Source organism: Arachis ipaensis, chromosome B09, assembly GCF_000816755.2.
Source record: "Arachis ipaensis cultivar K30076 chromosome B09, Araip1.1, whole genome shotgun sequence".
In the NCBI taxonomy this organism is placed as follows: domain Eukaryota; kingdom Viridiplantae; phylum Streptophyta; class Magnoliopsida; order Fabales; family Fabaceae; genus Arachis; species Arachis ipaensis.
This window is the reverse complement of record NC_029793.2, coordinates 137,215,824-137,231,746: the sequence shown is the minus strand read 5'-3', so window position 1 is coordinate 137,231,746 and position 15,923 is coordinate 137,215,824. Positions and strand designations below refer to the sequence as shown.

The 15,923-nt window shown below is 35.7% G+C and overlaps 2 protein-coding genes across 4 annotated transcripts in view; both read right to left on the bottom strand.

The window, feature by feature from the left end:
- LOC107617663 (exocyst complex component SEC5B) overlaps nucleotides 1–10,181 on the bottom strand; it is a 15,983-nt gene extending 5,802 nt beyond the window's left edge. For all 3 annotated transcript variants that reach the window (XR_002353573.1, XM_016319480.2, XM_021110704.1), the window contains exons 1-16: nucleotides 9,695–10,181; nucleotides 9,230–9,387; nucleotides 9,014–9,105; nucleotides 7,176–7,370; nucleotides 5,809–5,936; nucleotides 5,560–5,718; nucleotides 5,195–5,305; nucleotides 4,477–4,551; nucleotides 3,945–4,082; nucleotides 3,659–3,838; nucleotides 3,116–3,259; nucleotides 2,160–2,286; nucleotides 1,877–2,087; nucleotides 1,106–1,221; nucleotides 725–947; nucleotides 268–364 (exon numbers count right to left, since the gene is read on the bottom strand). Coding sequence is in view for 2 of the 3 variants with exons in the window: in XM_016319480.2 (XP_016174966.1) it covers nucleotides 268–364; nucleotides 725–947; nucleotides 1,106–1,221; nucleotides 1,877–2,087; nucleotides 2,160–2,286; nucleotides 3,116–3,259; nucleotides 3,659–3,838; nucleotides 3,945–4,082; nucleotides 4,477–4,551; nucleotides 5,195–5,305; nucleotides 5,560–5,718; nucleotides 5,809–5,936; nucleotides 7,176–7,370; nucleotides 9,014–9,105; nucleotides 9,230–9,387; nucleotides 9,695–10,054 (2,514 nt within the window). In the remaining variant the exon portion in view is untranslated. The remainder of the gene's footprint in view (nucleotides 1–267; nucleotides 365–724; nucleotides 948–1,105; nucleotides 1,222–1,876; nucleotides 2,088–2,159; nucleotides 2,287–3,115; nucleotides 3,260–3,658; nucleotides 3,839–3,944; nucleotides 4,083–4,476; nucleotides 4,552–5,194; nucleotides 5,306–5,559; nucleotides 5,719–5,808; nucleotides 5,937–7,175; nucleotides 7,371–9,013; nucleotides 9,106–9,229; nucleotides 9,388–9,694) is intronic.
- The window catches only part of LOC110266316 (putative F-box/LRR-repeat protein 9), a 16,856-nt gene continuing 11,915 nt past the window's right edge, over nucleotides 10,983–15,923 (bottom strand). The window contains exon 2 of the mRNA XM_021110703.1: nucleotides 10,983–12,004. Coding sequence (XP_020966362.1) covers nucleotides 11,164–12,004 — 841 coding nt within the window. The 3' untranslated portion in view covers nucleotides 10,983–11,163. The remainder of the gene's footprint in view (nucleotides 12,005–15,923) is intronic.

Below are 15,923 nucleotides of genomic sequence, written 5' to 3'. Positions count from 1 at the left end.
ATGATCACTATTTGAATAATTTATATTTGTGAAAGATGAGGCAACATCTATTATTCTAACATAATTTTATTATCTTCAACTATGTCAACAAGAGGAGGTAATACATTGCCAAGAAATGTTCCTTCCACAAAATCAACAAGTCAAACAATATCCAATATCAACTTAAGTAATTTAATGCTCCTTAACTTTGATTAGACTGCTAAATTTCATACGTTTTCCTCCCACTTATTTCCTTGCAGAAGATGGAAACAATACTTTCTCCATTACCTTTGCAAAAGTATATTGTTCAAGGACCTTCTCTTCAAGCCCTGAGAAACAAATCATAAGATCTTGTACATCATCACCGTTTGCCTCATCCTTCCCTCTGAATCATAGGAAAATCAAGGACCAGAATGTCAGCAAATACAAAGTAGGATACAATATTTCAAGAAAGCACCACATAGCACAAAGTAAAGTATTCAACCATGGGATTCTGAAAGAGAAAACATTTGATCATTTGAAATGATTTATAGCCAAATTGGAATCCCAGTCCCATCTCTTTTGTCTATATAGCTTAGGAAATTAACTATATACAAATCAACGTATTAAATGAATTCTCACACAATCCAACTGGATCATCAAATCAAATTGAACTGAAATAGTACCATTCCTGATAAATGCATCAATATTTTACAAGAACTCAAAAACGTACATAAATTAAGAAGGAACAACTATGATAAAGTACCTGGAATGCTGCCAGATATGTTTATATTTCTCATACAATTCATACGAAAGTTCATCTTTGCAATATCCAATATTACTTAGAACAATCAATAATTGTTGATGTGGATCGGTAACACCATCAGCTGCATTTTGTTCTAGTTCATGGGAATATCCGTTTGTTAACTGGGAACCTTCTATGTCTGATCTATTTTGGCCAATCTCAATTCCAATACGCTCTAAATTACCTAAAAATCAACCAAAATAGCCAACTTTTTAACTAAAAATCCAAGTGCACCACCATTTTATACTTACACTGGGTTTCTTTCATTCTGCTGTTACTTTTACCGGGAAGAAATAAGCTATTGGACAATAGAGACAAGATCAGACAACTAATCCAACATACCAGCAAAATCAAGGAAGCAGTTTAAAAATGCCAATCTGACAGATTCTTGAATTTCTTGAAGTTGTATAAATGTATCCTCTGACTTTGTTGCCTCGTTCCTCAAGGACAGAAGCATCCTGAAGAGATGATTATTGAAAAATTAAGACAGGTTTTTAGAACTTAGATAAAGTAAATATCATGAGTCCATGACAACTGAAAAACAAAAAAGTATGTTGCCTGCAGTATGCCGTGTCATCGTTTAAAAATAACTAGAACCAACCAGGAAGAGGTTTATCTGTTCTATAGTCTGTACCTATTCTAATATTGCATTAACATCATTTATTTTAATATTCAATAATATTGAGCTAATTCTAGTTATAGATACAAAATTATCCTTGGGACTCTACCTAAAGGTCGTAAGTGCCCTTGTGTGGCAGGCAGCTAGTTAGAACCATTATGGGTCCTCCATGGCTCCACCTGAAAAGTTAGACTTGACCACTAACAAATCTAAACCTAAGATTTTTCCTCTGCAATCATGATTTTCTAAAGTATGAGCTAAGAAAACTACGCATTTCCCTATTTCCCCCAAAACACTAAACTGTGTTTGACAGTAAGACTAAGACATATGAAGAACTTAAAAGTTTTTTTTTTTTTAAAGGTATAAAAAAAAGGTATCATGGTGCAAAGCTTTATTGTACATACACAACTATACATATTTTGAACTTTAAATTTGTGTGTCTTTTATTGAAATATAACCATACCAGATCCTATAAGATAATCATTTAGACTTACGTATTTATCTGATCCAACGCTGAAGCTATAATTGAACGGAATGTTAAAGGCAAGTATGAGATTGCGTAAGGTGATTTGTTCCGTTCAAGAATAGAAACAATAACCCATGTCACATTCTTTGAGATCTCTTCAACTGATGCTCGCGTCCAAGAGCAAAGCCTCAGAACATAAATCTTTGTAATCTCTGATTGCAGTGATCGCAGAGCACCAACTGAAACAAAAAGAAAGACATACACTCAAAAACTTAACAAGGACAACAACTCTAGACCCCAAAAATTAATACCAGCAATCTGAGGAGCAGCTTCCTTCATTTCAAAAGCTACACATGCTTTAGATATATCTTCTATGGCATCACTCATGTAGGACCGGAGGACATTTGATTCCTCTAGATCACTAAAGATGGTAATAACCTGCGCTAATGAGAAACTATCGGGGGTGTTAAAAAAAAAGTAAAAAGAAGAAAACCTGCAGCCTACATTCTAAACCAACCATAATTAATGAATGCTTCTCCAAATTACTGCATTAGGTGTTGGCATGCATGTAGCCTGATGATCTTATGTATGTCTATTTAAAATAGTTTCCATATAATAACAACTAGGACAATAATGCTTCTACAAATTACTGAATTAGGTTTTGGCATGCATGTAGCCTGATGATCTTATGTATATCTATTTAAAATAGGTTTCCATATATAGCAACTAGGACAACAGAAAAGGAAGAGGGCCCACATGTAAGCGTGTTAAAAAAGAAAAACGAAACATAGAAGAGACTACTTCAGAAGCAAGATACCATTAGCATCTAATGATGAATGCATTTATTTTATAAACCACTTAGCTTTCTTGGATACATCCCACACACTTTAAGATAAATTTAAAAAGGAACAAAAGAAAACATACACGGACACTTTCACACTCAACTCACAGAAAAATACATATTCTAAAAACACAAGTTCTTGTTCTGAAAATAGGTCCATCTAAATGGCTCTTCCTTCCAGCACAGGATCATGGAAAAAATAATCAAAGACCAGAAGCATCAAGGACACTACCACCAAGTATATCCAGATCGAACACAGGGCTCAAACGTCATGATAATCCTTTTACCTTTTTGGTAAGAAAATAGCACCATCCATTCAAAGCAAACATTTCTCTAATTGAGTACAAACAAAATGGATGAAAAATTGAGTTTTGAGATAATGAACACGTTTTTAAATGAAGAAAAAAATGAATAGAGCGCAATTACCTTGTCTCCATAAACTGAAATTGTGCTGCATATCATTGCAGAAACTTCATCCATAGAATGACTTGAGTATTTTGTGTCTCCAGCTTTTTCTTCAACTCTATTAGCAGAACTGTTGGTATTTGAATCTGTTGGAACTTGTGAAGACTGGAAAGAAAAAAAGATGCAAAAATATAGCAGATGTGATTCCTTATGACATCTTGAAGAAAATAAACAGCATTAAAATAGAGTATATACAATGGTAACAACAACAACAACAAAGCCTTGTCCCACTAGGTGGGGTCGGTTACATGAATCAAACGACGCCATTGAGCTCTGTCATGTATCATGATATACAATGGTAAAAGCAAAAAAACAATAAAGCAGTAAACCCAGTTAAAAAGGCAATGGCAATCAAGGACGGCAGCTAGATTACAACGAGAAGTGGAAGAGTTTTTTAAGCATGATGATTCAGACATGCCTAAATTAAGACTCAAAATAAAAATGTCACAAATAACTCATGTATACATAGATTAAGTCAAAAATAAATTAATAAACTCATAGTACCTTAGCAAATTTTCCACTGAAAACAGAGAGTGCAACCTTCCAGAAGGCTGGTATGTGGCGGATGATTACAGCAGTTAATCTACGGATATACTTTCCTCTTAGAGCATCAACCTCTTCACCAGTTAGATCTACCAGATGAGATTGGGTATTACCAACAATAGGAGAGCTGTTGATATCTGACTGACAATAGTTGTAAAAAGAATATTAAAAAGGAAAAACTTAATGCCATTTTCTTAAGTCAACTAAAGAACAACCCAACAATCAACTTAATGCAGTTTGCACCTACAGATTCACCCAATTCATCTTGAATCTTCCTCCACCTAGCATCAGAAAGAGCCCTTTCATGCAATTCCTTCTTCAGATGTTCCATTCTGACCTCATGATCTGATGTACACTTCTCAAGCAAACCTCGGATTCTCTGATTCTGTAAAGGAAACAAACCCAATGGACTCCACATTCAGCCATCTCAAAGTAAAAACTAAAGGCTTGTTTTTGTGAAAACATTTTCTATTTTCAGGATTTTGTGAGTGAAAAGAAAATAGAAAACACGATTTTATTCTTTTCATTTTCTTCACAATCTTAAAAACAAAAAATATTGGAAATGAAAAAAGAAAATGTTTTCACAATCCAAACAAGCCTTAAGGTTCTTAAGGAATAAGTGAAGCTTAAAAGAGAGAATATTAAAAGTAAAAGGGACATTGGACAGGGGAGCTATAAAGCTACACAATATATATGCAAAGTTACAACAACTCTAGCAGCAAAATATGAAAATACATGACAAATATTTCAAACAATGGGTACGAAGAAAATTTCCAAACCTGTATATTCAAATAATGCCAGACTGGATCGGACTCTGGTTCCAAATCCAACAGCAACCTCACAGTATTCTCAAGCTACATGGAGAATAAACATGTGTAAAAATCACCCTGCAAGCAGAATACAGATAGAAGACCAAAAACAAAAAAACAAGAAGGCAATACTACTTAATAGATTCATACAATTCAGCAACTTCCAGAATGTATAATGTTTATCAGGGTAGACTCAGTCTTTTAGTCTTTTCTCACATAACAATTTGAATAGTCATGTTTTATTCTAAATTTACCGAGGCAATGCAATTTTTGTAAATAAATGGTTACACAAAGGGTCAACCCAAAATCTCCTGCAGAGTACCCCAAATTCCTCATCAAACACCACTAATCCACTACCAGGGACATGACTCAATTAACAGTTTGAAATACCACACCAAATGCGAATGAAACGGTTAAGCTTCAAGTAGATACCAATCTTTAAGAAAACATCAAACCTGCTATCCTTGATGCTCCATTGTATTTAACCCATTAACCAAAATTCATTCTAAATATAGCTTGATGCAGCATTATGCATTAATTACCACGGAGAAAGTTGTAGGAGCAACCATAAAATCAGTCATCACAAACAAGGATACTGCCTGAAATGCTACCTCCCTTCTAGGTTGATGATTCTGTCAATTAATTCGAGTCTGAAATGGCTGTTAAAGTGAAGAAATTAAAAACTTACACTTGTTAGATCTATTTCCGGATCTTCCATAGATTTGAAAAGCATTGCCTTGAACTCATTCATCACTTTTTCAACTTCTTCGAGAACACGTTTTAGGATCCCCACCTGAATCTGAATCAAGATCATATGAAAAGCTAACTTCAATAAGAAAAGAGCATGACAAGTTGTTCAGGAAAAGAAGAGAAAATCCATAAATATTATATCACATGGTAAATGCTGGAACGAATGGCAACTCTTCAATGGAAAAAACCTCAGTGACATAAATATTGAAATTTCAATAAACCTCTAAAATAATATAGCTTACCACCACCAATCAAACAAGAGTAACCAATAAAAAGATTTAAATCAATATAATAGTCTCGTACATGAGAAGGAAGAGCAATTGACTTGGCCTTCTTGTACTCCCTGACTGCCAAATCAAATTCCCCCTTGCTAATGCTACCACGGATAGTACTTGGTAAGTTGAAAAGGGTTCGGAATCTCTGCAGCATTCCTTGGACAGTCCTAATTTTTTCGGCTTGAGCCTACACAATCCAAATAATTCATGGAAAAAACTAATTCTGAAATATTCAAAAAGACACCACAAGAAAATGTAAAATTTAGACTTCACTCACTTGTCTCTCAAACAAAGGCTTCAAAGCACGATTAGCTTGCAAATTAACTCCTTGAATAATACTATGCAAATGGGAGGTCCCAGATCCTTCAGGGTCATCCTCAATTCTTCTTAACTTTGATTCAATATCTGTATAGTGGTTGGGGAGAGGGAAAAAAAAAAAAAAGGCCAGCATGTTTCAGTTCACCAAATAAAACTGAGGGGGAAAAAAAAGAGTGCTTCTTATAAAATTGAATGACATGTTCCAAAAGTGTAGGGCTCTAACCACTTTGTATCTAACTGTGTATAGTGTGTAGTCTAGATTTCGATTAAGTGGTTCATATCTTTATCCATCAGCGTGAATCAAGATCTCTTGAGACAGTTCTGAGTTTGCTTCTCATAAAGAATCAAAGCGTATATAATAAACCTCGATTTTTGCAGTCCTCTGGTGTATTTGTTGGAAGAAAATCTAAAGTTTTTAATTATTCCCTTCCGATTATTGATATTATTTCAAGAGATTACTTTTCTGGCATCTGTTTGGTACTTTGTAAATGGCCAGTTTGAGTTCCTTTAGCGAATATATAGAAGGATTGGCATGCACTGCACGCTTTATCAATTATAGCACTTAGCATAGCATTCCAATCTCTCAACACACCAAAGAGGGAAATACTCTAAACCCTAAACAGATCATGCACTTTACACCAAATAGAGGCCAAAAATCAATCCTATCACATAAATTTGTTTGTCTCAAAAGTCTGTCATTGAAAGTATGTGAATTGGGCATGTTTAGCCTGCAAAGGCTTCAATGCATGATTGTGTTACAAACCAACTTCTTGAATAATATTAAACATATGGGAAGTCCCAAATTCTTAAAGGTCATCCTCAATTCGTCTTAACTTTGACTTGATATCTAAATAATGAATAAAAACTAAAAAAGGTGTGTTTGAATTTACCCGAGGAGAAAAAGGTGTGTATGGTGTATATTGCATATATATTAAAAGATTTTGCCTCTTTTGAACTCCTAAAACCAGCAAAGTAATCAAGAGAAATTGATCTAAGGTTGTAGAGCACACTCAACATTCAATAAACAAAATATTCCATTAAAAGCTAGCCACAGGATAGTGCAAAAATAGCTGTGATTTTTTAAAAATAAATAAATAAAAGAGGAACATCAAGACAGATAAGGAGGATAAAAAAGTGATATTAAACCTAACATTTTACAGATATAACGGACAACAAATGGAAATAGAGTAAGAACATGAGCAATGAGCATGATAGGAGTACCAGTCATCAAGAATAAATGATTGATTCTCAATGGTTAAAATTGCAGTTTGAAAACCATACAATAATAATAATAATAATAACAATAATAATAAATCAACCACATACCATCAATTGTGGTTTTGCAAGAGACAAAGCAGTCAAAGTTATCCTTAACCAGCTGCTTTTTCTGCTCGGTACGACTTTGGAAATCAGCTTTTAAAGCACGTGCACCAGCTACCAGATCTTCAGTTTTTGTTTTAGCATGTACTCGTGATAAGAACAGCTTTGGATCGAAGTTCTCGGAAAAATAAAGCAATTTCTCTGCATAAAGGCATCAAGTACACTATCAACCTAAGTAACACTCAATAATAATCATATGAACAAAGACCACAAGGAGAGGAAGTAACAAGGTTTCCAATCTAAACAACACATGCTAGTTATTTGCACATACTTGTGTAAAGCAGAACACATTTGCTAAGAGTTTATGCAATACTAGATATCCCAGTATACCTATATCTGCACACTGTAATTTGTGATTATAAATTCTCTGTATAAATTAAGAGTTTCAATATGATTTCAATGGACATTAGCCATAAATTTTGAGTGTTCGATACAGAAGCAAGAAGTTATAACATCCATGCTTATTGCATTTTTCCACACAACCAACCTGCTGTACCCGTAAAGGAATATATATAATAGCAACTACCTTCAATAATTGATCAAAATGGAAATGGAGAATCCACAAGCCAAGTACTGGAAAGACAAAGCCCCCTCAACCCACAAACATACTTATTCCTTCCCTCCAAAAATTGATGGAATTTCCTTTCCCTCCATTTTATATTATACTATCAAATTATGACCCTTAATTAAACCAGAGAAAGATAAACAATACAGACAGACTTACACTCACAGACACTCAAAGACAAACACACATACATGGGGAGACATAGACATAATATTCTTCTCCCCAAACCAAAAGGCCGATACTGGCCAAACTATTTCAAACCCATCACATTTACTTTTTTATATTAAATGATAAAAGCATCCCTTGCCATATAAAATGTGTGCAAGTGTGTGTCTACATAAATTTCTGCTTTTTTGTCTCAAGGAAATGAATAAGATAAGCAGATTTGTGGCTTAACCATGGCCACCTCCTTGAGAAATTTAAATGCATCGTGAGAGTGGGGGAAATCAAATACAATTACTTTTAGTGGTATAATTACCAAAAGAACAAATAATATGATTTTTTTTTTCCATAATATCCTCCAAACCGACAGGCCAAAGACTAATCTGTCACGGATCGGAACTCCATTTAAAGGTTTGTCACTAGCCAATGGGTTGATGCATGCACAAGGCGGGATTCAAACCCCTGACTATGATTTAACGGTGTGTAAATAGGTGACTGTCAATGTATGGGGAAAAGTGACATTTCATCTCAAAACTCAAAAGTACTTTATATTTCTCACAAAATGAAAGGCAAATTAAGGTTTAATTCTCCCAAAATTAATTATGGCTACCTCAAAAGTAATACTAGGGAAACAAATACAATCCAAACAAGTTAATATATAACCAAAAATATCTCTTTTCCAGAATTTCATTTGGTTCTTAGCCAAACAAGCACTAAGTGTCTGAAGTAAATCACTAAATTGAACCAAAAATTACTTCCACAATCCAAGTAATACTATCTGCAGCTGCAGATACTGGGATTTGGATCCTCTAAAGAGAATGTAATTACAAAGTGAGAGTGAGGAACCAATCACCTCTACACTAATAACAGTCATTGCATGTGGATTCAACAAAACTATTCCAAGGGATGTTACTAGCTTACTATTTAAATTTGCAACTATCCTCACTTTAGAGAATACTATCCCAATAATAAATGCAGAACAACACCTCATATGTCAGGGTTGATTTTAAAAAGTGCTTCCTAGGGATAACATAATCTAATAACAGAAAACAATTACCTCGAAGGTTGGGATCCTGCTCTTCATTGTCAACATTGTGAGAACTCTCTGAATACTCGGTGATCAACCTTAGTGTTCTGTTGTCTATGATCCTACAAACAATCACCAAGATTAGGTCCGCAGAAAACTAAATGAACTAAAGCAATGACAGATTGTAAAAAAACACAATAAAAAAAGTCGCAACAAAAGGAAGATAAGCATCAAAATGAACTTTACCCCAAACCCAGTGGATCGACACATTCCATGCCGCGAGGAAAAGACTGCGTGTAATTGAGCCCCTTTCTAGGACCTCCTGCCGCAGTGGCTTTATTCTCGTATTTCTGAGCCACTGGTGCTATCCTTGATTCCCTCATCGCTCGAACCCTGCGAGCAAGCTGCCCAACAAGCCCAACAATACCAAATTAAACACAAGTTCCACAACAACTACTTCTTCCACCATACAAACATAAACACCACTTCCACCAAAACTACTTGCATCAATATCACTTTCTAATTCCCTAGCACAACGAACACACAACACAATAATAATAATTAAAAAAGAAAAAAGTTCAATTAAATTCAGCATTCATTAATGCTTCTTCAACCAAGCAAACACAAAATCAACTTGTCATTCAGAAAATCTAAACAAATTGAGCTAGCTCTAGATGAACGCAAATCTAAAATCATCGAATTATAGCATACGTCAGCTTCATTGACGTGCTTCCAGCAACTAGGCTCTTCGCCGTCCCAAGCGCGTTCGTTGTCTCGAGCTCCCGGCCTTCCGCGACCCTTGGCAGCGGCAGCCGGAGCTCTGGCGTTGTCCTCTTCGCCGCTGGATATGCTGAGCATCTCGACTTCGGAGTCGTCATCGTCCTCGGCCACACGACCTTTGCTCTGCGCCTGCTTGGCGGCGGCCGGAGCTCCGCCGCGCTTAGGAGCCTGGACGTAATTGGCGACGGGCTTACGGGAATTGGAGGAGGGTTTGCCGTAGTTAACATCGCGCTTTTCTTGCTCCTGCAGCGCTTTCAAGATGAGAGCATCCTCGTCGCTATCGCTCGACATTTCCGCCGCTTCTTCTTCTTTTGCTGAATTGAGATTATGAGTGTGATTTTCTCGATTTTAGATCTGAGACTCTCTAAAGAGAAAGAACAGGAAAAGAAGAAAGTTCAAAGCATAATCTTCAATCTTCAAAAGATAAATATTAAGTATGAAATTCAAAATTTTCAAATATTGTAAATAAAGTTAAAACTAATGATAAATATTGAGGTTGTCAAAATTCCTAACACCTTAAAGGCAGAGGAAATAATTTAGGTGAATGCAATGGTTTTCTAACTATTAGTTTGTGTTTTATTATATATTCAATTTAAAATTTATCAACTTCAATTACTTTACTTCTCTTTATTCAACTTGAACCGAAAATTTATTTAGACACCAGATTATATTACTTCAAATAAATTACCCACTAAAACTAAAGTGATGTTTGCTACCTTCTATTCTTGCCCCCTCTGCCTTTTGTTGTGTGCCACAATGCCATGATGAATGGAAGAAGAAGAAGATTTTTGGTGAAGATTCTAAAGTTCATTTGGAATTAATTACTCACTAATCTTACTTCTTTTTGTCAATTAATTACTCACTATATAATCACCCAAAGAGGAAAGTAAGGGAAAACATAATAGAATATTAAGTTCAGAACTAAAAGTATTATAGGTAAACCAATACAAGACATTATTAAACCAAATCCAACTCGTGAAATAGATAAAACAGAACAAAGCAAAGCAAAATTCTTCAACTGAGAATGTAATTTCTTATTGGCATTAATCATAGACCAAGATATTAACCTGTCACTGCCAAAAGCAAAATTCCAAGCATAGTTGTAACACTTCTAATTAGTTAGTTTACTCAATATTAAATACAAAAATCTTTTACGACATATCTATAAATCTTTTTTGGTATAGTCATCAAAGACAAGACATGCAAGAAAATAAACAATGCGACAAAAAAATATCATATTTAATTCCTTATCAACAAATAATATCTTGTACCAAACCAACAAAACCAATAATAAACACTCAAAATAGCTAGAAAATTAAATCATCAATTGCACATCTTTTAGTTTTCAAAATTGGCCATATGATATCTCTATCCTCCCACACCTCCTCTTGTTCTTGAATTCAATCTTGATAATAATAATTGTAATTCCTCTCCAAAACACATGCTTCAGAGGTCAATCTTGCTTGCCTTTTCTCCATGTTTCTTCCCTTTGGATACAGTAGGCGTTCTTTTTTCCGGCGAGATCTTTGAAGCATTTTGAAATTTTTAGTACTCTCTCGCCTTTGCCTTCTTCTATTTTTCATAGTGACCCATATCATATCGATATCCTCCCAAACCTCCTCGTCTTCATATTTTACTACTAATTCAAGTTTGGCTATTTTTTCATCTTGAAACCTGTGCCATTGCTCTACTAAATAGTTGAAATCCGAATTCTTGAGTGCCTTTTCACAAGGTAGTAAAGAACAAAACTCATAGTCAATTGTTGATGCACTTAAAATTGGAAGTCTAAAATCCTTGATTCTTCCTTGCAACATTTCTATTATTATTTTTCTTTTCAAATCAAGGTTGATACAGTGACGTAAATCTAGAGATTTCAGATGTGGACAACCGTTAAGAATAGCATGCAAACCATCATAATCCAAATTGCTTTCAACAAGTTGGAGATGGCGTAATTGTGGCATGCTTCGTGCAATAGCATATGCATATTCATTACCGGCGAGGAGGTGACAAGAAGAAATGTCATCATAACAATACTGTCGGTGGTGGCTGAATTTGAAGGTTTTTAGAAGAGGGCAAGCTTGACCAAAAGATTCTAAAGAAATCGGGAGAATACAGTGGCAATTGGTAATTTCAAGCTCCTCAAGCAAAGGAAACTTCTTAGCCGAGTCACACAACACTCTTTTTGATATGCGTGCGTAGTCGCACTTGTAAAGTCGTAAACGCCGAAGACGACTTCCACAACTGTATATAAAATCACCAATACAATCATAACATTATTATCAAAAGGAATTTTATCATGCATTGTTAAATAGGGATATTTTTGGATCTAATCTCCATATCCGCGGTATTTATTCGAATTCAATCCGTAAGTTTATTGGATCGGATTCGATCACACTTATAGAATCGAATTATAAATTTTATGTAGGTATTCACATATTCCGGATTAGTTAAAAAAAAATTTTCTTTTGTTTTATTTCAACTAATAATTATCATATATATTATATTATTTTAATATTATTATTTAAGAAAATTATGTTTAATATTTTTTAAAAATAAATATATTTAAAAAGTAGAAAAAAATTTATTAATATTTTTTAATAAAAATAAGATTTTAAAAATATTTTTATGTTTTGCGAATATATCCGATATCCAATCCAATCAAATCAGCAAATGTGCGGATGGGATCGGATCCAAAATAAAAAATTGCGGATATTAGATCTGATCCGATAATTTTAGTGCAGATCAAATCGAAATTTTGGTCATATCTGATCCGATCCGCCTATGTTACACTTGTGGTACATAGCCGGTCCCAAACCCGGATAAAGGAGGAGGGTTGTGTTAGGTCTTCGGCAACCAACATAAAAATATAGCCGAACCCCCATGACATGAATCAAAGACATTATTGCACTAAAGCTAGGTCGTTGCCCGGAAGCAACGCGCCGTATGGCTCGAGTACGGTGTCAAAGCAAGAGCCGCTGCATCGGTGCTCGGATGTAGTGTTAAATGAGCAAGGGTTCTCGCGTTTTCGTGAACGGACAAGGGTAAATAAGCTAGTTCACAAAGTAAAAGGTAAAGGTCGAAGCGACAGAAGATTGAGATTTGGGACATGGAACACAGGCACTCTAACAGGAAAGTCCATGGGGTGGTGGACACCATGACAAGGAGGAAGATTAACATTATGTGCCTACAAGAAATGAAATGGGTTGGTGCAAAGGCTAGGGAGTTGGATACTTCTGGTTTCAAACTTTGGTATACAGGAAAGGTGAAGAATAGGAATGGGGTTGGAATAATTGTGGATAAGCAGTGGAAGAAGGACGTAGTGGATGTCAAGAGGGTGGGAGATCGGATCATCTCTATCAAACTTGTGGTGGAAGGAGGTGCTTTCCATGTGATTAGCGCCTATGCACCACAAGTGGGTTCAGACGACAACACAAGATAAGGTTTTGGGAGGACCTAGAGAGTTTGGTTCAAGGCATACCTTTGGGAGATAAGATTTTCTTAGGAGGAGATTTAAATGGCCATGTTGGGAGAGAAGTGACTGGATATGGGAGTATTCACGGAGGCCATGGTTTTGGGGTGATCAATGTCGAGGGTAAAACTATTTTGGACTTTTCTTCAACCTTTGATCTTCTCATCGCAAATACATGTTTTAAAAAGAGAGACGAACATCTTATAACCTATAAGAGTAGCATGACAAGCTCTCAAATCGACTTCTTCTTGTTGAGGAGAGTCGACCGAAAATTTTGTATTAACTGTAAAATTATCCCGGGAGAGAGTTTGACAACACAACATAGGGTGCTCGTCATGGATTTTTGCGTTGAGCAAAAGTTGAGAAAAAGACATCATACAAAGAACCCAAGGACGAGGTGGTGGCAGATGAAAGGTGAGGAACAAAGAAGCTTCCTAAGACTGGTAGGAGAAGAGGCAAAGTGGGATGGGAATGGAAGTGCGGAAGAGATGTGAAGGGAGATGGCAGAAGTTATTAGAAGAACAACAAAAGAAAATTTTGGTGAATCTAAAGGAATAGGACCAAGAGACAAGGAGTCCTGGTGGTGGAATGCGAGTATACAAGAAAAGATAAAGATAAAAAGGGAATGCTTTAAAGAGTGGTCTTTATGCCGCAATGCAGATAACTGGGAAAAATATAGGGCAGCTAAGAAAGAGACAAAAGTGGCTGTAAGTGAAGCAAAAACAAGAGCATATGAGGGTCTCTACCAGTCTTTGGGCACAAAAGAAGGAGAAAAAGGTATATATAGAATCGCAAAGAGCCGGGAAAGAAGAACGAGAGATTTGGATCAGGTTAAGTGCATAAAGGATAAGGATGGAGAGGTATTGGCTCAAGAGGAGAAGATTAATGAAAGGTGGAAGAGCTACTTCTACGAGTTATTTAATGAGGGACAGAAGACTCTTCCGAGCCTTGGTCGATTATGCACAAGGGAAGAAGATCAAAACTTTGACTACTATCAAAGGTTTCGAGACTTCGAGGTAAAAGAGGCTCTAAAGCAGATGAAAAATGGCAGGGCAGTAGGACCTGATAATATCCCGATTGAGGTTTGGAAGGGTCTTGGAGAAAAAGGCATCAACTGGTTAACCAAGCTTTTTAATGAGATTTTAAGGTCAAAGAAGATTCATGATGAGTGGAGAAAGAGCACATTGGTACCTATCTACAAGAATAAGGGGGATATACAAAGTTGCGGAAACTATAGAGGGATTAAGCTTATGAGTCATACTATGAAATTATGGGAAAGAATGATAGAACGGAGGTTGAGACAAGTGACACAAGTAACAGAGAACCAATTTGGATTTATGCCAGGAAGATCTACCACTGAAGCGATAAACCTATTAAGAAGGATGATGGAGAGGTATCGTAGTAATAAAAGGGATCTACATATGGTGTTTATTGATTTGAAAAAAGTGTATGATAGGGTACCAAGGGAGGTCTTATGGAAGGTTTTAGAAAAGAGGAGAGTAAGGATCGCATATATTCGGGCAATTAAAGACATGTATGATGGGGCCACAACTAGTGTGAAGACTCAAGGTGGTGTGACGAAGAAATTCCCTATTGGTATATGATTACACCAGGGATCATCCTTAAGTCTATACCTTTTCACATTAGTCTTGGAAGTACTCACAGAGCACATCCAAGAGCCTCTGCCATGGTGCATACTTTTTGCCGATGATATCGTCCTTATGGGAGAGTCAAGGGAAGACCTAAATAAGAAGTTGGAGTTATGGAGAGAAGCTTTAGAAGTATATGGTCTGCGCATAAGCCGTAGCAAGATGGAATATATGGAATGTAAGTTCAGTCTGAGAAGGGAAAACCCCAATATAGAGGTGAAGATTGGAGAAAACATCCTAAGAAAAGTTAAAAGTTTTAAGTATCTTGGGTGCATCATACAGGATAATGGAGAGATTGAACAGGATGTAAATCATAGGATCCAAGCAGGTTGGTCAAAATGGCGGAGTGCATCTGGTTTTATATGCGACAAAAAAGTGCCTTTAAAACTTAAAGGTAAATTCTATCGCACCACTATAAGACCGGCTATGCTGTATGGTACGGAGTGTTGGGCGGCTAAAGGGGAGCACGAACATAAGCTGAGTATGGCAGAGATGAAAATGTTGAGATGGATGAGTGGTCATACGCGATTGGATAAAATAAGGAATGAAGATATAAGGGAGAGAGTTGGAGTAGCACCCATTGTGGAAAAGATGGTTGAATCGCGTCTCAGGTGGTTTAGACATGTGAGAAGAAGACCGATAGAACATCCAGTCAGGAGGGTGGATGAGATGGAAGATGGACAAAGGGCGAAAGGCAGAGGAAGACCTATATTTAGATAATATTTTAAATTTAAAATTTTAGTAGTATAAAATTAAAATATTGACTCTCTAATATAGTGTTTTTACTAAACATATAATTGATAGGAATTAAAATTCGAGGAGTGCTAGGAATCAACAAATTTTGTAATTTGTAGCCATCATTAATATTTGTAATGGTATGAAATTACATCTAATGGTATAAAATTGTTCACTTTTTTCTTGCTGATAAAATGTTGGTCAAATTTTAATAAAACTGCTGACAGCCTTAGACTTTCTCTTAAAATTAATTGATAAAAACAGAAATAAAATAAATAAATTTGACTTTTATAAGTAAAAGAAAAAT